Below are 27820 nucleotides of genomic sequence, written 5' to 3'. Positions count from 1 at the left end.
AAAAAAAAAAAAAAAACACTTTGAGGCAGGGTGGGGCAGCGCACCCAGGCTCCATCCGGAATTCCTGCTGGCTCAGAAAGTGGGTAGTAGTGAGGGATGGCCACACCTCCGTTCACCAAGAGGGTTTGGGGTATGAAAGTAACAAGGGGAATTTCAATCCTTTCCAGTCGTCTGAGTCCAGAATGTCCTTGGGGTTACTGGCAAGTGGAGCCTGTTCTTAAGTCCCTGGAATCTAGGAGAACACTGTCACTTTAAATATCCATAATGGTCAAGCCACTTATAAACATTCAAGATGGCTGTGCCCTCTGGACAGAGAAACGTCCACAGCTCAGCCTGCCTTCCTCTCCACAGCTTCACCTTTTTATTCCCAGCCACCAGAGCAGTCCTCCATGCAGTCCCTGGCTAGCGGGGCTGATTTTCAGGTTAATTCTTAGGTCCTGCCACCACTGTGCAATATCCAAGCTGTCTGTGCCATCAGGATAGCTGCCAGACCGCAGCTCTGTATGTCTCCTTTTTTGGTGTTTTCCTGCAAATTCTTCTGCTAGTTGGAGTTTAGCCTACTTTCTATGTCCTTCCCTTCAAGGCTCAAGGGTCCAGGATTATCTGTATCTGTGTTAATTGGTTCCCCTTTTCTTTATTGAAGAGGGTCTGTGCAGTCTTTGTACCTATTCCACCATTTTACCGGAACTCCAACTTGGTGACTCTTGACTGACTGGAGTGGCCCTGGTGGATTCTGTAAACTTCTGTTTAAAGTGCTGACGCACACTTGTGTGTTGTATGCTGTATTTAACTGGCCCTGGCAGCTGACACGCTCTCGGCCCCTGACCTGCCCCTGCACTGTCTCCTCAGGCACGCCCAGCGGGTTCCCTCCAGGTGGCTTCATTCCCAAGACAGCCCCACCTCCCAAGGGTGGTGGCAGCTCCTGGCAGGCAAGCCGATCCTCCGCCCAGGGCACCTCCTGGTCCCCCCAGGTCAAGCCACCCTCTACCAAAGCCTGCCCACAGCTGAGGCCCAACTACCCGAAGTTCAGCGTAATTGGGGGCCGTGAGGAGAGGGGTGTTCGCACCCCCAGTTTCGGTGAGTCAGCCGTCTTTCTCCGTGAAGCTGGCCCTACGTGGTCACAGGAGGATGGGGTTCCATTTCCTGCCATTCAGGCCAGCCTGCGAAGGCAGGTTTGAACCAGACAAACCCGTCTGCCACTGTCAGTTGGAAGGGAGATGGTTTGTGCTGCGAGTCTCCTGAGGGTCTTCCTGCACCTGAGACTGGCTGGGGGTGAAGGGTGCAGGCAGGGAGAGCCCCCTGCATCCTCAGGGCAAAGGGTGAAGTCGGGGGGTGGCCCTCAGGAACCTGCTTCAGGACCAGCCTGCCCTCCTGCCCTGGGGCTGCTGGACTTCCAGTCCACAGCCCCCAAGCCCAGGCCCAGCCACTGTGGTACTTGTCACCATGGGAAGGTCACCTTCGATGTCCTTCCCTGCATTAAGTCCATCTGTCTCCAGGTGAGCTGCCAGCTGACTCCTGGGGTCCTGTGTCCTTTCCAGCTGGGAAGACAAGCGAGACCAGCCTGGAGCTGTGGGTTGTCTGGGGCCCCCGAGTGGTATTCTTTGTGGTCCTGCCTTCAGGCCGCCCCCCAGCTCTCATCCATGTACTGCTTGACCTGGTGAGACAGATGCATCGTAGGGAGCCGCCTCCTGGTCTCCTCTCAGAAAGAGACTGGCCAGCCACCTTCAGGAACCCCATGTTTTCTTTTTCCTTTCCTGGTAGCATAGGGACAGCTTTGCACCTTTTGGGGCCATGAGTCTTCTCCTGGGGGAGAAAATGGGAGGGAGGCATGAACACGCCACGTGGACGCCTCTCATAAACTTTCCTTCTCTTCCAGGTCAAAAGGCAAAAGTTTCAGAAAATGACTTTGAAGACCTGCTGCCCAATGAAGGCTTTCCCTCTAAATCTGACAAAAAAGGACCAAAGACCATTGCTGAGATGCGCAAGCAAGAGCTGGCCAAGGACACGGACCCACTCAAGCTCAAGGTACGATGTGTCCACCCTGCTCTGCCCCAGCCCCTGTCAGTTAGGGCCACAGGACCAGGAGGCATCCCGGTGGTCCAGGTGGGCGTGGCAAGGGGGGCCTGTGCTGATGGACGCCTCGGGCCGGGTGCCCTCCAGGCATTCTGCAGGCTGGAGCCAGAGCAGGGAGGGCATCTCCAGCCAGGGCACCTTCGCTTTGCTGACCCGTGCAGTGGGCTTGGCCCACGGGATGGTGGCTGCCGTCCTGCAGGGTCTCACAGCGTAAGCCGTCTTCCTGGAGGGAAGCTGTGCTTTCGCAGAGGCTGCACAGATGGTGCCGGGAGACAGGAGGAAAGCTGGGGGTGTCCAGGAACAGTGGCTGGGCCCTTGTTCCCAGGAGCACCCCCCTCGCCCGCGCCCAGGGTTGTGAGGCTGGCTCAGGGCCTCATGGGTCTGCTTCCTGGCAGGAACGGCCGCCAGGCACTGCTCCTGCCATCCTACCGTGCACTACTGTGTCCTCACCCATCACTGCTGCCCTGTCCCCGTGGGCCCCTCACTGGGCCCCATCACTGGGCCCACCACCCTGTCCCTGCTGTCCCCCATACCCCTCATAACATCACTGGGACCCCACACACACAGCATCACTGGGCCCTCTCCCACAGTGTCACTGCTGTCCTGCACCCCCGCCCCTCATGGCATCACTGTGTGCCCCCCCAGTGTCACTGTGCCCCCCCTCCCCCTCCCCACACACACAGTGTCACTATCTCCCCTCCTCCCCCTCGGGCAGCTTGGTCTCATCCCCTCAGGTGTAGAAAGAGTGCTGGGTGCGCCCTGGCAGGTGCTGCTCCCACGCACCGAGACGCCCCTGCCCTGGAACACACTGGGCCTGAGAACAGTGGAGGGCAGGGTGATGGCTCACGTCCCAGCCGCTCTACCACTCACACCCAGGCCACCTGAGATGCACTGTGAGTGGGAGAGGGGCTGGGGACAGCTGTGTTTCAGGGACCAAGGTGTGAGTGGATGAGGGGACAGGGACATCAGTGTCCCAGATGTGAGCAGAAGAGGCTGGGGGATGTCTGTGTCCAGGGGCCCAGATGTGAGTGGCAGGGCATCTGCGTTCCAGGAGCCCAGGTATCTGCATCCCGGGAGCCCATGTGTGAACAAGAGGGCGTCTGTGTCCTGGGAGCCTGGGCCAGAGTAGGAAACAGGACAGGATGTCTGTGTCCTGGGAGCCTGGGTGTGAACAAGAGAGGGCACAGGGCATCTGTATCCCGGGAGCCCAGGCGTGTATAGGAAAGAGAACGGACGTCAGCGTCCCGGGAGCCACATGAGTAGGAAAGAGAACAGACATTGGTGTCCCAGGAGCCCAGCGTGAGTAGGAAAGCAGACAGGATGTCTGTGTCCTCGGGTCCCAGGGAACCTGTGTGGACCGTGCAGGGCCTGGTCAAGCAGACGAGGCAGGGAAAGCCTCCACTTGGAAGGAGGCCCCAGGCCATCCTCAGGGTGAGAGACGGGAGCCATGGGACCTTGACAGAGGAGGGCAGTGCAGAGGGGCCGTCACAAGGACACCCACAGCTGAGAGACCAGGTGGGGGGAGCTGAGGAGGGCACATGGACAGGGTCTACCCCGGCATCAGACATGAGCACCTCGGCCCTCCTTGAGGAGGAGCCTGGTGGAAGGTCTACTGGGGCGGGTCCAATAGGGACCCCTAATACGTGTACAGCCTTGGGCTTGGCACCAGGCTTTCTAATTCTCGGGCCTAGAGCTGGATTCCAGGGTCATGCCCCACGCGCACAGGGATCTGCTAGCTGCCATGAGCATCACTGCTGGTGATGGCTGCCCTCTGCAACACGGCACACCCGGCTGCAACCCCTGCCTCACGGGAGGCACCTTAGGCCGGGCCTCCTTCTCAGTGGACCGAGGGCGAGCGTCTGTCCCCCATCTGCCAAGTGGGTTGACGCTGTGGCTTTGCAATAACAAGGGCTGCACTGGGTGCTGGGGACATCCAGCTGGGTATCAGGGTGCCAGGCGGAGATGGGCAGAGTGAGGCGGTGCCCAGCATGGCGCGGGGCCAAGGGGAATGGCCCGGCTTTTACACACCCCACGGGTGACTGGTGCAGCATGTGACAGTCAGCTGGGGTGGGCTTAGCAGCATGAAGAAGGTCTCACACAGGGGCTGGCAGCAGTTGGTTCCCGGCCACTCTCAGGGCCCGTGAGCTCCCCTGTGGGTCTCGTCTGTGGGCCTGCGACCCTGCCTCCACCTTGCTGAAAGCAAGAGCCAGGGGAGCGTCCATGGAGCAGTTGAGAGTCTCTGGAGACACCTGCCCCCACAGGGACCACTTCTTCTGTGGTGGCCCATGTGGATGACCAAGAAGGGGTGCAGGGTGCAGCGCCAGACCCGAAAGCAGTGCCTCGCCTCCACACCCCTGCGGGAGATGGCCCTGGAGATGGGGCACAAGGCGAGAGCGTGCGCAGGCGCCCTGCCTCCACACTCCTGTGGGAAACGGGGAGACGAGAGCACGCGCAGGCAGCACCTTGGGGACTGGAGTGGAGTGTGGTGCTCACGGGCCTCGGGTCCCAGCTGCAGTGACTGGTGCCAGTGCCCTGCAGCAGGGCCGTTCTGGCCTCAGGGCATGTGGGTGCCCGAGCCCACCTGTGTGTGTCCCCCCAGCTCCTCGACTGGATCGAGGGCAAGGAGCGGAACATCCGGGCACTGCTGTCCACGCTGCACACGGTGCTCTGGGACGGCGAGGGCCGCTGGACGCCTGTGGGCATGGCTGACCTGGTGACGCCCGGCCAGGTGAAGAAACACTACCGCCGGGCTGTGTTGGTGGTTCACCCCGACAAGGTGCGCGGGGCGGGTGGCCCTCCTGTGCAGCCACACCCACACCCTGGGCCACGGGGCGGCCGCCCCCTGCTCCATCCTCTGGAGGGGCTTCCTTGGGGGGGCTCGGTCATGCCGTCCTGGGTGCTCCCCAGGCCTGGTTGAGGACAGGCATGTGGCGCTGTCCCTGACGGGTGTGCAGTTGGCAGAGTGGCCGGGCGCCGCCCTGATGCCGCCTCTCACCTGCAGGCCGCAGGGCAGCCCTACGAGCAGCACGCCAAGATGATATTCATGGAACTGAGCGACGCCTGGGCCGAGTTTGAGAACCAGGGCTCCCGGGCCCTCTTCTGAGCCGCAAGGACAGGGGCTGCACGCGTGGGAGCAGCCAGGCCCACCAGCGCCGCGGGCAGTGCCCCGGTCGGCCCCACCTCCCGTGAGGAGGCCCCGCGTCTGGCGACGGGTCAGGCCGCGGGCAGGAGGGCGAGCCGTTCCAGACCACGGCTTCTGTTCACGTTGCGATTGTCTCTTTCTCGTCCCAAAGGAAAGTGTTGATTTATGCTCCTCTCACTGTTTCCACGGTTTGTGATTTATTTTGGTGTCAGTGACAGTCACTCACCGAGAACGGTGGCTCCATGCCGGGCGCGCGTCTGCTGAGCGCACCGCCTTTTCTTGAATCAGAAGGTGTACATTTGCATCTGGTTTTATGTAATCTGTCTGATGATCGTTCTGTACATAATTAAACTATTTTCTGATGACGAAATTATCTTCCGACGTTTCCAGAGTGGTTGACACTCACTGGCCCATGGTTCCCGTGAGAGGCTAGGCCTGGCGGGCAGCACTCGGAGCTCTTCCCAGGCCCAGCCAGCTGCAGTGCCCGCCCGAGGCACTGTCACTGTGACCCTGTAATCCTTGGGGCCCTGTGCCTCCACGAGTTGATGGTCTTGCACCCGCCCCCTCATCGTTCCCACTGCACTAACTGCCCCCGTCACCGTCCCATCCATCACGGACGCACAGGCCCAGTTCCAGTGCCAGAGGCCTGTCCTTGCACGCAGTGGGCAGCCTGCCTGTCCAAGCATTTTTTTGAAGGAAGATTTGGACAGTGGGTGGAGAGGAAGCTGTGGGTGCTCGGCCAGGAGCATTGGCACCCACCCAGGGTGCCCCTTCTGGAATGTGGGCCACCCCTCTCTAGCCACCAGGAACTCGGGGAACAGCGGGAAGGCCGCTGGCTCTGAACCGCAGGCTTGGCCAGGCACCTGTCACAGGTGGGGCAGCCGGGTCATTGCAGCCAGGAAGTGCTCGGCCCAGTGGCAAGCACCTGCAGCCGGAAGGCTGGACCCTGGACCCACAAAGGAACGGCAGTCATGCAATTGGCACTGCTACACGGAGCGGCAGCCCCAGACAGAGCACCGTGCACTGCAGAGGGGCCGAGGTTGGAACAAGCAGGTGAGTGCGGTGACGAGCTTACAACATCGGGACACCAGATGCTGGTGGGGTGGGCGCAGGTGGCCTGCCGTGGTGGCCCCTGTGAGGACACACCCTGCCCTCATAACTGCAGCAGCAGAGGGAAGCGTGGGCGTGGAGAGCCGCCACCTCCACACCCTTCGCGCCTGCCCAGCCTTCCTGAGGCCTGGGCAACGTGGGGCCCCAGGGTGTATAGTTCAGAGAATTTAAAGCGTTTTAAAATTAAAAGCCTGCTGCTGGAGGTCCCGTGGGACCAGAAACCTGAGGATCCCCGTGACCGGGGTCACTCTAGTGTGGTTAGGGGACCTGGTCAAAGCCCAGTGAAGACAGGGATTGGACACAGGTTTGGTCGTAATGAGACTGCCCCGCGCAGCCTGAGGGTGTCTGGGCAGGGACCTCTGCAGAGTGCCCGCCACTGCCCTCCTGGGACCTGGGGAGGTTGAGGTCTCTAGAGAGTGTCAAGACGCCCAGCGGTGGAGTTGGGGTACCTGGGCCGAGGCCACGCTGGGCAGCCCACCGCCTGCCCAGAGCACAGCTCCCTACAGGGCCTTGGCAGCAGACCCTCCTGCCCACCTACCGGGGACTCAACCCGTTGCTGCTGAGCCCGTCCCCACCCCCAGGAGCTGGGCCGGAGGGAGGCAGTTCCAGGCTGGCGCTGGCCCTTTAGACTGCCTGCACCTCATCGTGGTGGAGACTATGGTGTGGCCCCCGAAAGGCCTCCGCTGCATGCCGGCAGGGGCCCGTGTGTTCCTGCCTGCAGTGTGAGCTGTCGAGTTCATGTGTGCGGGTGGGGCCTGTCAGGAGCTTGGTCCACACGGGGGGGGGGGGGCGTGTGGCGGAAGGGGGCCTGCAGGCAGGGAGAATCCCGTCCCTCGACGCCTCCCTGGCCACGCAGCTGTGGGTCAGGCTTCCTTGGTGGTGAGCGCACTCCTGACAGGCTTCCGTCAGAAACCATCTGGCGCTGTGTGCGCTGTGAACAGTGTGCATGCGCAGTGAGGGGAGGTTTAGTGCATCAGTGACCCTAGTTGGGGAGCTCCTTCAGAAAGGCTTTGCTGTCGAGTGTCCTGTGGGGGACAGGTGACAACCACCCCGAGGCTGGCTGAGCCCGGCCACGTGCTTTCCGCAGAGCCCCCCTCTGCTGGCCCAACTCCTCCCCACGATGTGGGGCACACAGCCCCAGAAAATGGCCGTGGTTATGGAGCAGGTCAGAAAGTGGTGGCCAGGATAGGAAAAGAAGGCTGGGGTGGGGGTGGACTGCCAGCAGGCCTGGGGGAGGGGCCCAGGGCTTTACTGTGACGGAGGGAGCTGGGAGCCCGTGTGTGCAGGACTTCGTCGTCCTTGTCTGACAGGTCGGTCCAGCTGCTGCGGAAACAGAAGCCAGGAGGGCAGGGGGACAGCCAGGGGAGGCAGGGGCTGTGGGAGGTGGTCCCAGCAGGCCTGCCAGGCCTGAGCTGGAAGAGAGGAGGTCGTGAGGTCGGGCCCAAGCGGCTGGAGCGGCCACCTCGCGAGCAGCGGGCGGCTGCTTACTGGACGCACTCACCTTGCCTGGGCCTCCTGCCTCCTCATCAGAGTGAGCAGGGACAGAGAGGAGACCCCACATACACACACGCTGCCCTAGACACGCTCACACATACATGCAGTCATGTGTGCACATGCAAACACGTCACTCGAATTCACACATGCATATACCGGCACATGCGTTCACACACATTCACTCACATTCCACACGCTGGCTTGCACGGGTGGGCGGCGGGCTCGGCGTCTCAGCTCCACCCCGTCAGCTTTGTTTCTTGCGCGATTGGATGGGGGCACCTCAGACCGGCCCTGTCACCCCATCTTCTGCCCTTGGCCTGTGTCACCTTTCACACCCGCGAGGATGCCTTTCACTTTAGAGACCTGCCCCCTGCAGAGCCGCGTTCTGGCTTTGCCACCAGCCTCCCAGCACCCCTCATCCTGGCAGCCTCACAGCCTCTCCTGCAGGCCGTGACCTCCAGCACTGGGCACCGCGGCCCCAGCCACGGCCTGAAAACCTGGGCCTGCCCACCTGCCTGTGGGCTGGGCTGGGGTGCTGAGGGGATCGTCTGGCTACGTCCACCCTCAGTGCACTGACAAGCAGTGTTTCCTTCTGGGCAGCCCCATATCTTCCCTGGCACCTTCTCTTGGCTTCCAGACACCTGCCTAGCAGGGTTCTCCTGGATCTTGGGTCCCCCCAAGGACCCCTGTGCCACTGCTCACTCAGGAGATGACAGATGGCTTGATCCTCAAGGTGGGGCGGCCTTCTGACATCTCCAGATTGCAGCCCAGACCACAGACCATAGCCCGGCCTCACTGCTTCTCGGGCCTCCAGCCCAGCCCATGAATCGGTGCATCCCAAGTGATGCTCACTCTTGGGAACCCACCAGTGGCTGACGTGCCTGAGGCTGGAAGGCAAGGCCACATCCAAGGTTCCTTTAGAGCTCAGACCCCCACGCTCCGTTACAAGGAACCTGGGCACCGGCCAGACAGCAGGAAGCTCCTGACCCAGCTAAACAGCTGAGCAAAGGCTACCACTCGCTTGGACAAGACCCTCTGGTGTCTGTCTAGCTGTGTGTCAGGACATCTGGGCTCTGCTGCTGTCACTGACAAAATCCTGGGTTAAGTGGTCCATTACACTTCCTTTCCTGCTCCCCACCCCCATCTTTCCCGCTCTCCCATCCCTGTTTGCACCTTCTGTGTGTTCCTGGGCAGCTTCAAAACGGCCTCGATCCCCTGCCATTTCCATCTGGGGGCCTCCTCCTCCTCCCCTTCCTCCTTGTCGTCATCACCCTCTGTGTCCTGGTCCATCTCCTGGGTGATGGGGCCCTTCCTTCCCGGCGGGGGTTCCTGCTGGGGCCAGGGAGCCGGCTGGAGGACGGCAGCTCGGGGATGTAATGGACGGGTGGATCCACCTTGTGGTTCTGCCCTGCTGACAGAGGCATGTGTCCTGTGGGAAGGAGAGAACAAGGCTCAGCCTTTGGGGACATGCTGGGGGGCGGGGGCAGGGCACAGAAGGGGCTGGCCTTGCCCTGCCCCTTGGTGACAGGTTGGCACAGCTGCAGGTCTCCCAGTAGGGCAGCCCTGTGCTCTGCGGGTATGGGAGTACCAGGAGGCGCTGCCGCCAGTCCTCGCTGCAGAGAAAGCAAAAACCAGAGGCCACAGTGGGCAGCTTCCTGCACCTGGTGCCTTGGCCACAGCCCCAGGGCAGCTCCTCGGCCAGCTGCCAGGTCATCTGGCCCTAGGCCCCACAAACAGCTTTCCAAGACCGCCACAGGTGTTCCCTGCCTGGACCAAAAGAGCATCTTCACTATCTCTCAGTGGGAACGGCAGGTGAGGCCACAGTGGCTGGAGTCGAAGAACTTCCCAGAGCTGCCAGCCGCGGCTCCCAGCCCACATTCCACGAACCTGATGGCACTGGTGCTGGGCCTGCCCCATGGCCACCTGGCTTGCGGGGCCCTGGTGGACCAAGCTGACGGCTTCTGACCACTCCCACGTTTCACCCTCCGCTCGAGGTGCGTCTGAAGACAGGATGTCTGCCCCCAGAGGAGACTTGTTCCCAGTGCCGGGGCAGACGCAGGCATGGACGCAGGCAGGCCCTTGGTTCTACAGATCGTATCGTGCCCTCCAGAAAGACGTGGGCGTCCTCACCCCTGTCCCTGTGAGCGGGCCTTGTTTGGAAATGGCCTGTCTTTGAAGATGTTACTAAGTCATACCGGTGTAGGATGGGCCCAAACCCCTTCTGAGTAGGGTCTTCTAAATGGGTGAACAGACATGGAGTCAGGGTCCCACCCGGGGAAGATGCCACGTGAAACATCTACAAGGAGCACAGAGCAACCGCTGGAAGCCACCAGCAACCGGGAGAGCAGCCAGGGGGTAGTTCCTATCTCAGCCTCAGAAGGAGCCGGCACAGTGGATTCGGACTTCCAGCCTCCCGACAGAGACAATAAACTGGTTCTTTAAAGCTCCAGACCCTGGCAGTCAGCAAGGGGGTGCTGATCCCTATCCCACCTGCATGGCCTCCAGGCCCATCACGGGGGGCGGCCCCAGTGAACCAAAGACAAGTCCTCAAGCACGCCCCCTAAAGAGGTGTGAGGTTCTCAGATGGTGCTGCTGTTGGGTGAAGAGCAGGCAAGGCCAGAGGGGCCTGGGATGGGGTGGCCTGGGGGAACAAGGATGTTGGGATGGAGCTCAAGTAACCCCTTCACCACCCAGTATCCCCTGAGGGCCCCTGCCCTCCTCCAGCCTCCAGTGTTCACAGGGAGCCAGGTTCCCAGTGCAGGTGCTAGAATGGGCCCCCAGTTTCAGTGGGGGAAGGGGAGAGGGACCCTACCAGGGACAACACACCTGAGCTAGGATCCCCAAGAGGAAGGAAGTGGTCCTGGAGGAGGGCTCTGCAGTTCCCCCTAAGTCTACCAGAACCTTCTACCAGCCTCCAGGCCCTCTAGGAGCTCTGTGTGGGCCCCTAGTGTCAGACAGAAGGATGGAATGACGGGGCGCCAGGAGGGCCTGTCGGCATCTGTCGACCCACTGGACTGTGCCCTCTGGGGCACAATAAGCAATAAGTAAACCTGTGCTTAGTTACTAATTTGTAACGAACACGTGGAACCAATGTGAAATCATTCACTACAGATTAGTTAAGTCAGCTGGTGCTTACCTTACTTACGGGTAACTCACCCCTGCCTCCTGGCTCCCCTCACCCCTGCTGCTGCTTCTTGAAACCCCGGAAGGTTCTGCAACCCTCATACTGGACCCCCGCCACACCCCGTTGAGAACCAACAACTGCTTAGGGCCAGGCGCCCCTGTGCTGACCTCCCCACCTCGACCACTGTCCCCATCCCTTTGTCCCTGTACTGCGCTGACATCTTCCTGCCCCCAGCAACTGGCACAGCACCCCACAGGGGAGCTCAACACCAGGGGCCCTGACCGGGGCATGGCCCAGCCCTGTCACCACCCATCCGGCCTCAGTGGGGACTGGCATCTCGGGTCCTGGACAGCCGAGCCCTTCCTCAATGTCCCTCCTGCCACCTGCCCCCATGCAGGGACCCCAAGGACATCGGGGCCTGCCCCCTGCTGTGACCTTGGAAGACCCCCACCCCCCTGAAGAAGCTGAGTCTTGACAGTCCCCATCTCTGTCTTCTTTGTGGACTAAAAATAGACTGCCACCCAGCCTACGTGGCGCAGCCCCCTCCAACCCTGGCCCAGCGGAGGGCCGTGTTCCCAGAGAATAATGACTTCACATTTGTTATGCACCCGCTGCTATTTTTAGCGTTCCACTCTTTAAAAAATAATGAACGACCCAAATAGGCCTGGAGCTTTCACATCACAGTCTTGATTCCGGCACCAGGCTGTCTCAGTTCTCCAGTGCTGCTGTAACAGAAACACCACAAGTGGGGACTTGAACACGCTGAAATGTGCTCCCTCGAGTTAGGAGGCTAGACGTCTGGATTCAGGGCGCTGGCTGGAGGGGAAGGCTTTCTCCCTCTGTTGACTCTGGAGAAAGGCCTTTGTGTCTCTGAGCTTCTGCTCCCAGGCGTGGCATCTCTCTTCCCCAACCTGGCTTCTCTCACTTGCTTGTTTAACCTCTTTTATATCTCAAAAGAGACTGACCCAAGACACACCCCACACTAACCTTGCCTCATTAGCATAACAAAGACAGCCTATTCCTGAATGGGATTATAACCGCTGGCATTAGGTTAGGATTCACAACACGAATTTTGGGAGGACACAATTCAGGCCATGACCTGTACCCCTCCCACCTGCCTAGTGGGGCCTGAGGTGGCGTGCTGGGCAGAGGTGATGCCACTGAGGGGCACCAGGCTGGGCAGGGGAAGCAGGGGGGTGGGGCGTCCCTGGCGGTGCTGGCCCCAAGGGACCCCTGACAGGCAACAGTGCTGTGGGGGTAGCAAATGGTCCCCTGTGTGGAAAGGCAGTGGGACCAGATTCTGGCCAGGGGCAAGCTGGAGGCAGGATGCTGGCCAGGAGGCACGCCCCAGCCTGGGTGAGGGCTGGGACAGACCCAAGGGTGGACAGCCGCTGGGGCCCCTCTTCGGTGCTGTCCAGCTGGTGACCTGCTCACTCCTGAGAGGTACCTGCACCCCACCTCTCTGGGGCCCCCACACTTCTGTCCTCGTGCTCCCCTCTGCCGCCTGATCTCACTGCTCCGTGCCCTGGCAGGAGTCTGAGACCCTGGCTCCCTCCTCTTTGCCGGCAGCCACTGGGGACAATCTGGGTGAGCTTCAAGGCTACCACCACACTGAGGGGCCCCACATATTGGCCCTAAGCCTGGCCTTGTCTCCAGTTCCTGGCCTGAGTGTGAAGGTCTGACTTGGCCTGTGGCCTCCTCGTTCCCTGTCCCTCCCGCTAGTGGTGAGCAGGGCGTCCTTACCTCTCAGACATCCTTGGGCCCCCACACTTGACACCCAGCCCCTGAGCACACCCTGCTGCACCACCTTCCAGAAACACCAGCGTCCAAGCCCTGCTCATGGCCTTATCTGGCCAAGCCCCACCCTCTCTTCGTGGACGGTCACCCTCTCTGGCCTCTGCTGCCTCCCACCTAGAGGGTGCGCACCAGGAGCCAGAAGGGCCTTCAAAATGCACACCATCCTGTCACTTCTGCCAAAGCTTACTGTCACTCTGCGAGCAACTCACAGAGGCCCCTGGCTCTAAGACCACCGGGACACCCTGCCACCCTCTCTTCCCCACGCGGAGCTGGCCTCGGGCTCAGCTAGCCTCTCTGCCGTCCTCCTGAGAGGGTTTGCTTGCTTTTCTCTCCCACAGGGAGGGCAGCCCCACGAGACACAGCCCCCAGGTCGCGGCCCAGGGTGGGCTGTTGATCAATGAGGTGAGCAACTCGGGGGGGGGGTGACCCTCCTTGAGGGGCTGGGCTATGGTCACGCAGGAGTGCCCCCAAGCTGGCGGGAGGGGGGATCTCTGGACAGTGAGTGGGGTAAGAGGACTGGGGTGGGGTTCAGAGAAGGCACTTCCTGAGTGGACAGACAGAATCCTGAGTGGACAGATAGAGTGTGACCTCAGGAGTGAAGTGGGGGGGGTCTTGGGTGCAATCAGAGAAACCTAAGTCCAAACTGACTTGATTCCAGAAGAAAATCAATACACCTGGACCTACGCACCTGGGCTTAATACACCTGGGCTTAATACAAAAGGTTTTACACACCAGGGCTTACACACATGAACTTATACACCTGGGCTTAATACATGTGAGCCTGCACACCTACACCTACACACCTGGGCCTGCACACCTGGGCTTAATACACCTGGGCTGACATAAATGGGTTTAACACACCAGGGCTGACATACTTAGGCTCACACACCTGGCCCCCCCATTGCAGCTCTGCAGGTGGACACACAGCACACATGCATGTAGACGGGCCCCTGTGCACGCAGAAGTGCACACATGTGCACAGCTGCATGCAGACACGCACAGGCATGAAGGTGCACAGATCCATGGACTCAGACACACAGACCTGCAGACACACACCTGAGTACAAGCGTCAGGTCACCTCCGGCCCAATGGCTCTTGATGGGGCCGTCAGAGGCTGTCCTCTTGTGCTCAGGACAGCCTGACGCCCCACTGCACGTCCTGTAGGTGGGCAGCCTCTCAAGACACCTGGGCCCACAGCCCCCTCCGCGTCACACATTAGCATGTCCTGCACGTTTTAGCGCACAGAGCTTCCGGGCATCCAAACACGAGACTCGAGAGACTGGGCACCGTGTTCTCCCTTCAGAATGTCACGCCGTGACGATGGCTCTGCCCGCGATGTTGGGAGTGTGTGCGGCAGCAGCGGTCACGGATGCACCGTTGTGGTGTCATGCTGGTTCTGCCTGCTGGCTGCCTCTGACCCCTCTCGGGCCCTGCCGACATCCTGAGTGCATACTGCTCTAGAATTAGGAGAATAAGCCTCTGTTCTTTCAAGTCCCCTACTTCGTGGTCTGTTGTTACGGTAATCCTGGGTAACAAACACAAAAGGTACAAAGCAGCTTCCAAAAGACCACATGTTCCCGTCTCTGAGTTCTAGAGCAACGCCGAAGTATGTTTCAAGGGATGCGAAAATAGTCAGCCCCAGTGGCAGAAAATACCTGGCACCCAGTCATGAACGATCAGCATTCACAAACCAAACCAAACTCACTGCCATCGAGGCAATGCCAACTCATAGCGACCCCCATTGGGTTTTCTAGGCTGTAAGTCTTTATGGAAGCAGACTGCCTCGTCTTCCGCAGAGCAGCAGTGGTTTCAATCACTGACATTGGGGTTAGCAGCCAAATGCCGTGCACAGTATAGCACCAGAGCTCCTTACCACAAATACAAAGAGGTAGGAAAATAGGACCCTGCTCTGGTTCCCTAGTGCCGCTCCGACATGAATATACCACCAATGGGATGGCCTTAACAAACAGGAGTTTATTCTCCTACAATTCAGGAGGCTAGAAGTTCAAGTTCAAAGTGCCAGGCTCTAGGGGCTGTGTAAAAGCCCTTGACCTTGGGCTTCAGCTCTGCCTCTTGCTCCCGGCCCACTGACACTAGAGGCATCTATCTCTTCACTCAGGCAGCTATTGGCTGCTGAGGCTAACAAGCCCAAGGTCGACAAATAAAACGGCACAGTCCTGATGTTACCAAACCACATGGCAGACCATTAATTCAAGTCCATTGAAAGTCGCAGCGTCAGCAGAGAATGGCAGACTGCTGAACACAACTACATGCGGGGTCCAAGCGTGCCATAAGCTAGAGACCACTCCCCAAGGCTTCTCCTTATATACGGGAAGCAGACCACATACCCGAAGGCAGCTACTCAGCTGTTCCCAGTAGATTCCACCATGGAGTTGATGACCAGTCTCATCTTGGGGAATACTACATTCAGCTGCCCAGCCACTCACCCAGGCCCAGCCACGTTGACACACGAACTTAACCACCACAGACCTGGTGGAAGATGACATACAGCAAAGAAGACAGAACAGAGAAGACCGGTAAGGCCATTGTTCAAGTGTATCCCATATGCTCCAGAAAGTACCTGACAGCATTAGCACACTACAGACAGACACGGAGGACATGAAAAAGACAGAATTTCCAGAGACGGAAAGTACGAGGTCCAAGATGAAAATTACACCAGACAGGATGAACGGCAGGTTCAGTGGCAGGATTCTCTGGCCGTGAGGAAGACCCAGGTTCCATTCCCGGCCGGGGCACCTCAAGGGCCCCGCCCATCTGTCAGGAGAGGCTTGCGTGTTGCTAGGACACTGAGCCGGTTTCAGCGGGGCTTCCAGGCCTAGGAAGAAAGGGCTGGCAGTCTGCTTCAGTGAAAATGTTCCAGTCAGAACTGTCTGGTCTGCGACTGACCGAGGGGATGGCCGAGGAGGGCTCGGCAGTGCTGGCTTGACCACAGCAGGACTGTGGGAGACAAGCTCAGGGACCCGGGAGCGAGACCCGACGGAAGTGCGCTGGGAGCCGCAGAGCAAGTGGGAGGAAGTGAGGCAGCGGGAGACGGGACAGAGATCGGAAGCAATAGTGGCTAAAAACTCACTGATGTCGTGACAATGGCGAACTCACAGATCCAAAAAGCTCAATGCCACTCCGTCACTAGAAACATGACGAGCACTACTGGGGGGCGTCCAGCAGAGAGCCCTCCTGCTGAGAGGGGCCACGAGGACCCTCGGTGCCGCTTGGAACCCCTTGCCCAGGCTTTGCCAGGAGGAGCAGGGAAGACGCGCCCCAGCTCGGCCTTCTGAGATTTTAATGTGTTAATTGTTAATGTAGGGAGCTCTGGTGGCGTAGTGCCTCAGGATCTGAGTGCTAACCAGAAGGTTGGCAGTTCAAACCCACCAGCCGCTCCACAGAAGGACGACTGGACAACCTGCTTCCGTAGAGATTTATCCCCTCAGAAACCCAAGGAGGGATCACTGAGTCGGAATCGATTTAATGGCAGTGAGTTTGGTTTTATGTTTTTTAATTTTTCATGTGGAAACTTGGGCACATCTCCCGGCAACTCAGAAACTTGGGGAATCTGCTCCCCCTTCCGTGTGGGCCGCTGCACCCCGGGACCCTCGCCACCCGCGGGGGCCGGCACGTGGGCGTCTGATTCTCCCATCTTTGGACTCTGCAGCGGAGGCGGGAACCCCTGGAGCAGCCCGGAGCCTCCGCGGAGCAGGACGAAAGCTGAAGCCGCTGTGGCCACAGGGGTGGGACGAGCAGGCCTGGGCGACCGCGGGCGCAGCCAGGGTTGCCGTGGCCATCCTGATGCCTGGGGCGGCGGTGGGCGCCCGCTGGGACACGCCTTGGCTGCACACCCACCACAGTCTGCAGGAGAGGGAGCTCTTACCTGGGTGGTCTTCACGAAGCCGCCCACCCCGGGGCCTCGCCCAAGCCCTTCCCAGGTCCACGCCAGGACCTCCCCAGTCCAGCCTCAGCCGAGTTCCCAGATCCGCTCCTAGTTCTGCCCCCAGGCTCACCCCTAATTTGCCCTCAGCCCTGGTCCCAGGCCAGCCTCACCCCCAGCCCAGCTCCCAGACCCACCCCGAAACCCACCCTCACTGCCTCGAGCCACCAACACAGTGAGTCCCTGAGCCGGGCCAGCCGTGGCCAGAGCCCTGGGTTGGGGAGGAGAACCTGGCACAGGCCTGGCGCAGACAGGAGTCCGCTGCAGGGTGGCATGGTGCCGCGTGCCTTCCCGGCCCGAGAGTCAGGCTGGTCTGCACCGTTTAACGCAGGGGCATTGACTCATTGTCCCTGCAGCAGACGGCCCCGGAGCAGCTCTGGAAACAGTGCCTTGGTGAGCCCTGATGCCAAGGGATGGGCCCATCATTCATTCACTCATTCATTCATTCATTCAACATAGAGCACCTTCATTGAGCCAGGTTTGGTGACAAGACAGCAGAGTCACCGGCCCTTCTATCCGGACACAGACCGCACATAGTCCCGGGTGGTGCAAACTGCTTACGTGCTCAGCTGCTAACCTCTAAAGCTCGAGGTCACCCAGAGCCCCTCCGCAAAAGGCCCCGAGCCCGACTCCTAAAACGTGAGCCCCTAAAAACTCTGTGGCGCCCCCAGGGAGCACACTTCTGCTGTGACACACATGGGGTCACCCCGAGTCAGGGACTGGGTGGCAGCGTGTTAGAAGAAAGTCAGGTCTCGGGAGAAGACCAGGCAGGAAAGGTGGTAGGAGCGGGGGGCAGGGTGGGCGCTGCATGGCTTCTGTCAGGCCGCCGACAGGCTCAGGGGCAGACGTGGTGGCCGAGCAGGTGGGGTGTGATGTGGAAAGCAGTGGCCCCGGAGCCAGCAAAGGGCACTCGGGGAAGGATGGGGAAGGATGAGGAAGGCTCTCTGGTATGAAACGAAGTGGGAGGGTAGGGGTCCAGGCCAGGGAACAGCTTGGGCCTCCAAGGTGCAGCAAGCGGGCCACGGTGGCTGGAACAGCAGAGACGAGGGCCACAGTATGTACTGGGTGGAGGGAACCGCTTGGAGCCTAAGAGCTGACCATGGACAGACGTGGCTGGGCCCTGTCTGCAGGCAGAGGCTCCGAGAAGATCAGTGGAGCCCGGAAGGCCGTGAAGTCTGTCTCTGTCTCTCGGGAGCTGGCTCCAGCCCCCCTCTTTCCTCTCTGCCCTCACGACCCCAGCCACACCCACCTCCGTGGACAGGCTGGAGCCTCAGGCCAGAGCCTCCCCAGGACAGGACCCAGGGCAGTCCCTCAGGTGCAGTGGCACCTGGAGATAGTGCGGTAGTGGTGGGGTGGGTGCAGAGTGGGTGCCCGGGACCTCCCACCATGACATCCAGTTTCTCTATGTTTTGAGCACTGGACACAGGTTCCTGAGACGCCCTGGAAAGCACCTGGCTGCACCCCTAGCCCACTCCCTCCTCCCCAAAGACCTGTCTGCTGTTGGCCCCACCCACCTGGAACTCACGTGTCACTCACCCCTGCCAAGTCTGCAGCCAGCATCACAAAACCAGTTCTCACTGACAGGCTGTGTTTGCTTCCATCGTGTGGATCATTGGACTCCGGCGATCTCCAGGCTCCTAAATTCCCAGGGACAGGGTCCCCAGTGCACTCTTGTTGGAGTTGCAACGCTCCGGAGCACATGGGCGGCAGGGCCATGCTCGAGCTCTCTGCAAAACCGCAGCCAGCCGTGGGCAGTGGACCAACGTGCCGGCAGGTCGCCGGTGCTGCTCCCAGGAGACATTCAGCGTTTCACCCAGATGAATGCACTCAGAGCCCCTGTGGACACACTGGGAGCCCACCCCACTTCCCAGCCCCCAGCTGTGCCAAGTGGGTAATCCCCACTCAGGATGGAGGACGCTGGGTCTCCAGTCTTGGTGATTCCATTTGCGGACAAGGCTGTGGGCTCCATGGATGTGTCAGGCTTTGGATTCTAACAGCCAGGGGTGACCCCCTGATCTGCTGGTTGAGGGGAGCCTGGGACAAGAGAGGGCCCGAGACTGAACTCCCACTAGCTGTCCCCGTGGGCTGTCACAGCTGAAAGATCCTTGCCACACCTGGCATGGAAAGAGGTCACTCGATTCTCTGAACCCCAGGGTTCATGTGGCCCTGGACAATTATGTCCTTAGTTCTGTGTTCAGAGGCGGCTGCCGGCCCCCCACAGGAGATAAAGGCCTTCTGGGGAGTGACCACTGGCTCCCAGGAGCTCTGGTGGCATAGTGCCTAAGGCACTTGACTGCTAACCAGAAGGCTGGCGGTACAACTCACCAGCCACTCCTCAGAAGGAAGGTTGGGCAATCTACTTCCGTAGTGATACTGCCTGGGAAACCTAAGGAGCAGTTGCTATGAGTCTCCGTCTCAATGGCAGTGTGTTTGGTTTTTAGTTTTTTTACCTGGCTCCCACCTTTATCTTCTAATTGTTGGTTAACACCCTCTGTCTCATCATCCCGCCAAAATCAAAAACCAAACCAACTGCCATCATTTGGTTCTGACTCGGGATGGTCCCACGTGTTAAGAATCAGGACTGCTCCATGGGGCTTTCTTGGCTGTAAGTTTTGTTCTTGTTGAGAACATGTACAACGAAGCACCCGGTTCAACAGTCTCTGCGTATGCATGAGCGTGTGAGTGACGGTGATACCACTCTGCGCATTGGGCGACCATTCTCATCCTTTCCTGAGCGGTCCCTCCCCATCCACATAAACCCACTGCCCCTTAAGGTTCTGGCTGTAATCTCTGCGGAAGCAGATCACCGGCCTGTCCTCCACGGAGCCTCTAGGTGGGTTTGAACTGGCAATCTTCAGGTTAGTGCTTGAGTGTCTCAGTACAACGCAGCAGTGACGGCTCGTCACCTTCTTTGTGGGCATTGTCCCCATATCTCCTAGAGCCAGAGTCCTCACATCTACCACACTGTCCTCTCCGCTGGGCCCGTCCCAGGTCACCAGCAGTGAGAGAGTTGCTGATTGGGCTACACCTGGAGCCAGGGCTCTCCATGGCTCGCCTGGATGGCATCCTCTTCACCTGCCAGGGGGTCAGTGAGCAAACCCACGTGGGCATCTTACTGCCTGTTGGCTGGGACCGCTCCCAGTACCACCCCTGTTAGTCTAGGTCCTCCTAGAAGGAGATGCCAAGGTGGGGTTGACTGGGCCCGAGATCAGGAAATGGGAAGGCACCGGGGGAGCTGAGCTGGGCGAGCTGGGAGCCCATGATGCCGGTCTGACCCTCCCAGAGAGGAAGGGAAGGGGGGAAGGAAGGAGGAAGCGAAGGGGAAGGAGGTGGGAAGGAAGGATGGGAGCAGGAAGGTTTCCTGCAGACAGGTCTGAGAAAGCTTCAGCGAGGCCAACGGGGGCTCTTCAAGGCGAAGTTAGAGAAGCACTGTGGCCCCAGAACCGCCTGTCTCAGCAGCCCGAAGCCTCCTCTCCACTGGAGCCCCCAGGACCACGGCGGCCGTGGGCAGGGCTGTGGGCGGGGCCGTGGGCCTAGCGCTGTGGGCGGGGCCGTGGGCCTGGAGCCATGCCACCATGTTGGCTGCCTCAGCTGCTGCTGGTGGTGGCTCTGTGCACAGAAAACAGCCTTGAATTCTGCCAACTCCAACCAAATTCCTGTCAAAAGCCTGCTTTTGAGAAAGAAATCCCCATGCTCTCAGTAAACGCTGCTTGGGCACCAACACGCACCGGCCCAGGCCAAGACTCAGGCTTGCGGGCTGGGACCTGGCAGAGTGCTGCTCACTGTGCGCCCAGCTCGGGGCTGGAAAGCTGCCTGGTTACGCTGGTCCAGTGACCCCAATCCTGGCCTCCTGAGTTTGGAACAGCCTCTGTGAAGGGCCTGGGGTCTCGAGGGTCCCCAGGGAAGCTGGGCGTGGTGGCAGGGTCAGCTTTCCTGGACCCCTTCCCCTGCTCCCTGAATCACTTCCCAAAACACATCGCTGACCCCCAGGCCTTATCCCAGGCGAAGACCCCCTCTCAGGCTCCATGTAGCAGCAGAGGAAGTCGAGATCAGGAGAGAAAGGAATTTTGGCCCCCACCTCAGGCAAAGCACTGCAGTGACCACAGTCCCCGCCTTGCAGCGAGGCCCCCCTCAGCCTTCCTGGGCCCTCTCCACCGTGCGGCTGGCTCTGGGCCCTTTTGTAAAGGGGTACCAAGGCTCAGGGCGGCTGCACGCTTGGCTGAGCCACGTGGCAAGGCCTGGAGCCCACTCTCCGCAAGGCCAAGTCTCCATGGCCTGGGTCTGAGCTCCCTGGAGCTGTGGGGTGAGGCTCTGGGGGTGTGGCGTGGAATTGGATCCCTGGGACCTGCAGACAACCCTGGGGAGCATCTCGGGACTCAGCCAGACCTGCAGGGGCTGCGGTCCAGGGAGGGCCATGCAGGGGCTGCGGTCCGGGGAGGGCCCTGCAGGGGCTGTGGTCTGGGGAGAGGTGCGGAGGGGCTGTGGTCTGGGGAGAGCCGTGCAGGGATGTGGAATGCGGCCCAGGAAATAGACTGGAGATTGGCGCCGTGCAGGGAGGCCCTGGGGCCCAGGAGGACCAGACCTGCACACGCCATCCTCCGTCACATCACTGAGGCCATCTTGGACTCCAGAGCGGGGCCGTGAGCACAGTAAGGAGGGCAGGCCGCAGAAGGTCCTTACTCTGCAGCCTCTCATGCCCGCTCCCAGTGGCCCAGGCCACCAAAAGCCTGGTTGGTGCCTGCTGTCCTGGTGACAACAGCTGGCTGTGCTGTGACACTATGACAGATCCTTTCCCACTGCCCACACATGCTGGAGCTTCTGTGCTAAGCTGTGCTGCCCGCCCCCATGCCAGAGGGGGTGGTGGTCGGCTGGGCAGGAGGGCCACCTTCCTGCTGTGGGGTACAGAGGCCAGCTACACACAGAGACGCACACACACATCCACACAGGCATTCACAGACATACAGTCACACAACTACACACACATCCAACTGTACACACTCATGCACTCACATCCATAAGCAGACACAACACTCACACACTCATTGTCACACACATGTTTACACACACACACTCATGCACCCACAGTCACAGTCACACATTCACACACTCTCTCACACACACCCCATCTGTGGCCCATCTCCCGGTGTCACCCAGTCTTGCCCAGTTCGCGATCTGAAGTCGGACAAGCGGTGGGACTGGTCCAGAGGGTGCAGCCAGTGGGCGGTGGGTCTCAGGGCAACAAGGGTGTGGGTGTCCTTGGACTCGGATAGGCAGGCCCAGGCCAGCCCCCCTGGAGCCCACGGGACCAGGGCAGAGGATGGGGCCTGCTGCGCAGGGAGGGGCAGGGCAGGGTTGGTGGGGTTGAGGGTGGAAGGTGTGAGGCTGCAGCCAGGGAACCCAGGCAGGGTCTTTGTGCACCTCCAGGGATGGCCCTGCTCCTCTGCAGGGTGTGCTCCAGCCACCTGCCCTGCGCTCAGCCCCTCCGAGCCCACCCCCGCCCTTTGTGGGCAGGAGTGGGGCTGACCCTCCCGATCTCTTCCTCAGGACCTGCACCCTGAGGCCTCAAGCATGGAATCCAGTGACCTCCAAGCCTGCACCCCAGCACTCGCCACACACGTGTGAGTGCAGGTGGGCACGTTGGCCGCACCGGGCAGAGGTGCACGCCTGTTCACAAGCACACCCAGGCAGGCAGCCATACCTGTGTGCAGACACACCTGGGCGAAGGTGCCCACTGTCTGCAGGACACCTGGGTCGAGGTGCACACCTAGATGCAGGCTGCCTCCGTGCTCCAGGAGAGACAGGGCTGGGCTCTCATTGGTCTTGCAAAATTCTATCAGGCCCTCTCCCACATTGTTTCTATCGCCAGGGCCGTGTTTTCCAGATACTGATGCTTCTTCAACAAGGAGCTCAGGTGGTGCAGTGGTTAAAGCATCGGGCTGCTACTAAAAGGTCAACAGTCCAAACCCACCAATGGCTCCTCGGGAGAAGGATAAGGCAGTCTGCTTCTATAAAGATTTTCAGCTTTGGAAACCCTATGGGGCAGTTCCACTCTGTCCTCTAGGGGCACTATGAATCAGAATCGACTCCACAGCAGTGGGTTTTTTTTTTTTTTTTTTTTAATTTTCAGATCCTTCTTTGTTTCTAACTTTCATATTCCAATCACCAGTAATTATCAATGCATCTTGATTGCATGTTTGGTTAACTTCAGGTGCAGAAGGTGGTAAAACTCTTCAATGTCTTCACCTTTGGCTTCACTAAATTTACTAAATTGGTGTGTAAATTTGAGTAACAATCTCATTAACTGGTTCCTTGTAGGTGCGTGGGTATTATTTATCCGTCACTGACAGCGTTGTACTTTAGGGCAGATCATGAAATGTTCCTTTTGACAATGAATGTTACACCATTGCTCTTCAATTTGTCATTCCTGTAGTAGACCATACGATGGTCCCATTCAAAATGGCTGGTACCAGACTTCTGGTAAGATGGCGGAATAGGCAGACAAGCTACACAGATCCTCTTCAACAAAGAAAAGAGAAACAAAAGTGGCCAATACCAGCCCATTTCAGCTCACTGATGCCTGGAATATCAATCTTTACATGCTCCATTTCATTTTTAAGAACTTCCAATTTTCCCTGATTCTTATTTTGTACATAAATTCCACATTCTGGTTATTTATGGGTGTTTGCAGCTGTTTCTTCCCATTTTGTGTCCTGCCACATTAGCAAATGGAGGTCCCGAGAGCTTTACTCCATCCACGTCATTAAGGTCGACTCTAATTTGAGGAGGCAGCTCTTCTCCAGTCATATTTTGAGTGCCTTCCGACCTGAGGGGCTCACCATCCAGCTTGTATCAGGCAGTGTTCCAATGCTATCCATAGGTTTTCACTGGTGGAAACCTGTCCACCATGGGTGACCCTGCTGGTGCTGGAAATACTGGGGGCATAGGTTCCAGCCTCACAGCAACATGCTAGCCACCACAGTAGGACAGACTGACAGACAGGTGGCAGAACATAATTTAAACTTAAGGATAACTTATTAAATTATTTACTCAATTTCTTTGATTATATATTTGGCCATCTTATTTTCAAAATCTTGGTTCTTAATCCCGTTAGCATAATGGCTTATTTGCTTTATCCTTCCTGTATCTATATTAGTTTCCAAATAACCATACAGTATTGCTACTATTAGAAAAGAAGGAAGTGTGAAGTTAACAACACAAGTGCCTGCCATATTAACCTAGAAAAGAAAAGCGAACTAGACCCAATGTAAGAAGAAGGAAAGAGATATGGAAGGAATATTAAATAGTGGAAATCATTAAACAGACAACAAATAAACACTGAAAAAAAGATCAATAAATTTGATAAACCTTTAGCTGGACAGGTTAAGGGGAAAAAAGAGAAAACACAAATAAATTACCAATATCAGAGTGAAAACGGGGACATCACTTCAAACCCTACAAATGCTTAAAGGATAAAAAGGGAATATTAGTGCCTAAGGCATTTGACTGCTAACCAGAAGGTTGGCAGTTCAAACCCACTAGCCACTCTGCAGAAGGAAGACTGGGCAATCTACTTCTGCAAAGATTTACCACCTTGGAAACCCAAAGGGGGTCGCTGTGAGTTGGAATCGACTCAGTGGCAGTGAGTTTGGTTTTTTGGATTTTTTTATGAGTGAGCTATGCCAATGAATTTCACATTTAGACTAAACTGACAGATTCCTTGAAAGCATAAGTTACCAAAATTTTCCCAAGAAAGAACAGGAAATCTGAATATTCCTATTTCTAGTAATGAAGTTGTGCTTATAATTGAAAAGTCTTCCCTCTAAGAAAACTCTAGGCCCAGTGTCCTCGCTGGAAAGATCTACAAAACGCTGAAGGATAAATTGGGGTATATCTCTCACAGCCTCTGAGAGGAGGAAAGAAGACGGATTGATTTTATGAGGCCAGCGTTATCCTGTACCAAAATCCCACAAGAACATTCTAGACTCTAATAATAGATGGCAGTATTTGAGTTGTTGCTGTTGTTTTCTTTTCCTCAAGATGCTGTGTAAGAAAATTGGCCAGTTCTTTGGATTTCCTCGCTGCCAGTTTAGGATTTGTTTTTCTCAGGCCTGTTAAGTCATTTATCATCTGCCCACTGTTTTTCACCTTCCCAAATTTTGCAGTTGTCTCTTTTTCCATCCTTGGGAAGTTGTTGTTGCCAGGTGTTGTCAAGTTGGCTGTGACTCATAGCGACCCTACTGCTGGAAGGGTAAACTCCTGGAAGACAGAATGACACACTGCCTGGTCCAGCACCGTGCTCACGGCCATTGCTATCTTTGAGCCCACTGGGAGATGTTTGTTTTTCCTTTATTGTCATCCCCTTATCTGAGACCAACCTCGTGGGATGATGTTCCTCCTTCCTGACACACATCCATCAGTTCCGTTCTCTTGGAATTAAACGTTCTGAATTTGTTCACCGGCAAATGCATTATTTTACCTGCGTTCTTGAAAAGATGCTGCTCAGTGCACAATTCTGGGTGACAGGCCTTTTCTCTAAATGCTTTGGAGTTTTACTTACCCGCCTTCTGACTTCCTCTGAGGCTGTTGAGAAGCTGCTGTGGCTCTGATAGTTGCTCTTTTATAGGTGCTCTGTCCTATGCCTCTGGGTCCTTGGGTTTTCATTTTGTGTTTTGTGTTCGGCAGTTTCAATTTATGCTGGGGCATGGATGCTGGTGACCACCTGGTTTGGGCCAGGTGTACTTCACCTGCCCTGAGGTGAAGATTGGAGATTGGATTCCTGCTGATCCTTATTACACAGCTGGTGACAAAAATGGCATTTACCTTTGTAAAGGCACACTTGCCTTTGCCCCCTCCCCATAGTCTCTTCTCAAAATAGCAGCCAGAATGGGAAATGTGTGTTGATCAGTCCTAATGTCTCCACTCAAGGCCTTCCTCTGATTCCCACCTCACTTGGAGTTGCAGCAGAAACACGACCATCTCTGACCCTGTCTCTCACCTGCCCTGCTCCCTCCGTGCTGACCGCCCAGCCTGCCGGCTGTCTCCGAGCACAGCAGGGCCTGCGCTCTGGCCTGCAGAGGCTGGCACGCTCATCACACACCCCACCCGGCTCCCTCCTTGCCTCCTTCCCAGCTCTGCACAGGCACCTTGTCAGTGAGGATGCCGCTGACCATTACCTGAAGCAGCCCTCCTGCATGTTCACCACCTGTGTCCCACCCTTCCGTGCCCAGCTCTTCCCCAGAACCTGATCAGGCTGTTTCCGCTCTGGCGCCTCCAATTAGGTGACATGTGCTGAAAGCCGTGGCAGCCAAACCTGGCAAATCTGGAGACAGATACAAGCCTCGTCCAAGGTTACATCCTCGTACTTGGAGGAACTCCTGGAAGACAAGCGGGTCGGTAGAGTGGGTTTGGAACAACACTGTTAACCTGGGGGTGTTTTACCTGTGCGTGTCACAGATGGTCAAATAGCCGTGAAATTAAGCCTTCTCCCGCTGCCTTTAAAAATGGCCGTTGTGCCGTTTCATTCACACACACCGGCTGCTGTGACGTCAGCTCCACCTCAAGGCAACCCCACGTGGGAGAGTCGACTCTGATCCACAGCCTTTCACTGAGTGTTTGGAAGGAGATTGCCAGGCCTTCTCCTTGGGCACCAGTGGGTAGACGAGAACCTCCAACCTTTCAGTTAGCAGCCCCGCATGTTAACCCTTTGGACCACCCAGGGACTCCTTTGTTGGTCTGTAACACTCGCATTATTCATAGCAAACATCTTGAGGGAACAGAGTTTGGCCTTGTTACGTAGAATTATATTATTTTCCCCAAGCACAGTCCAATGACATGAGGCCACACCTCCCTGGTGACCGTGCTGAGCAAGCCACCTGCCAACAGCTTTCCCGTGTCACCCCATTGGATCCTGGACTTGGGGAGGGGAGCATCTGATTCGGTGTTTCTATATCCAATATCCTTCACCAACACTAAAATTCAAAGCCATCAAGTCTTCAGTCTTCTTTATTCATTGCCTGGCTTTCACATCCATATGAAGTGACTGGAAATACCATGGCTTGGGTCAGGCACACCTTTAGTCCACAAAGTGATATCTTTGCTTTTTAATATTTTAAAGAGATCCTTTGCAGCAGATGTCCCCAATGATGTACGTCATTTGATCTCTTGACTGCTACTTCCATGGGAAGTAGCCACCTAGCGCCAGGAAAGAGAGGGAGCAGGAGAGGCTGGGGACCTGAGGATATCCAGGTAAAAAGGGGTGAGAGGCAAGTCTAGTCCCCAAGCCCCCAAGAGCCAGGAAAGGGAGGGAGTGGCCAGACCACAAAGTGGCAGGTTTCAGGTAGGAATTAGGTAAGAGGAAGGCTCAGAGGTTTCCAACAGCTAAGGGAGACAAACTTGCCTGTCAGTTTGTCGTCCTGTGGGGCTTGTACATTGCTGTGAGGCTTGAGGCTGTGCCAATGTATTTCAGACGCCAGCAGAGTTGCACATGGTGCACAGGTTTCAATGCACCTTACAGACTAAGACAGATTAGGAAGAAGGTAGAGACTATCCACTTCTCAAAAATTGGCCAAGGAAAACCTTATGAATAGCAGAGAAACACTGTCTGATACATTACTGGGCAACTTTATGAATAGCCCTGAAACACTGTCCAACACAGTGCAGGAAGACAAGCCTCTTGGGTCAGAAGGCGCTCAAAATAGGACTGGGAAAGAGCTGTCTCATCAGAGTAGAACCAGCCTTAAAGATATGGATAAAATAAGTCTTTCAGGACCTCTATGTGCTGACATGACATGAATCAATTTGAGGAGAAACAGCTGCAAACATCCGTTAATAATCAGAACACGGAATGTATGAAATATGAATGTAAGAAAATTGGAAGATGCCAAAAATGAAATGGAATGCATAAAGATTGATATCCTAGGCATTAGTGAGCTGAAATGGATGGGTTTGGGGCCTTTTGAATCAAACAACCATATGATCTACTATGCCAGGAATGACAAATTGAAGAGGAATGGCATGGCATTCATCATCACAAAGGATGTTTCAAGATCTGTCCTGAAGTACAATGCTGTCAGTGATAGGATAATATCCATACATCTACAAGGAAGACCAGTTAATATGACTATTATTCAAATTTACG

At 57.3% G+C, this 27820-nt stretch overlaps 1 protein-coding gene across 1 annotated transcript in view; it reads left to right on the top strand.

Annotated features, from left to right (window-relative positions):
• The window catches only part of GAK (cyclin G associated kinase), a 140798-nt gene extending 135622 nt beyond the window's left edge, over nucleotides 1-5176 (top strand). Inside the window, exons 25-28 of the mRNA XM_007955764.1 lie at nucleotides 850-1077; nucleotides 1877-2025; nucleotides 4673-4849; nucleotides 5075-5176. Coding sequence (XP_007953955.1) covers nucleotides 850-1077; nucleotides 1877-2025; nucleotides 4673-4849; nucleotides 5075-5176 — 656 coding nt within the window. The remainder of the gene's footprint in view (nucleotides 1-849; nucleotides 1078-1876; nucleotides 2026-4672; nucleotides 4850-5074) is intronic.
• Nucleotides 5177-27820: the final 22644 nt, after the last annotated feature.

Source organism: Orycteropus afer, unplaced genomic scaffold (assembly GCF_000298275.1).
Source record: "Orycteropus afer afer isolate SDZICR_OR568_19922 unplaced genomic scaffold, OryAfe1.0 scaffold00539, whole genome shotgun sequence".
Taxonomy (NCBI): domain Eukaryota; kingdom Metazoa; phylum Chordata; class Mammalia; order Tubulidentata; family Orycteropodidae; genus Orycteropus; species Orycteropus afer.
The sequence above is the reverse complement of the archived record's forward strand: the minus strand, read 5'-3'. Positions and strand labels throughout refer to the sequence as shown.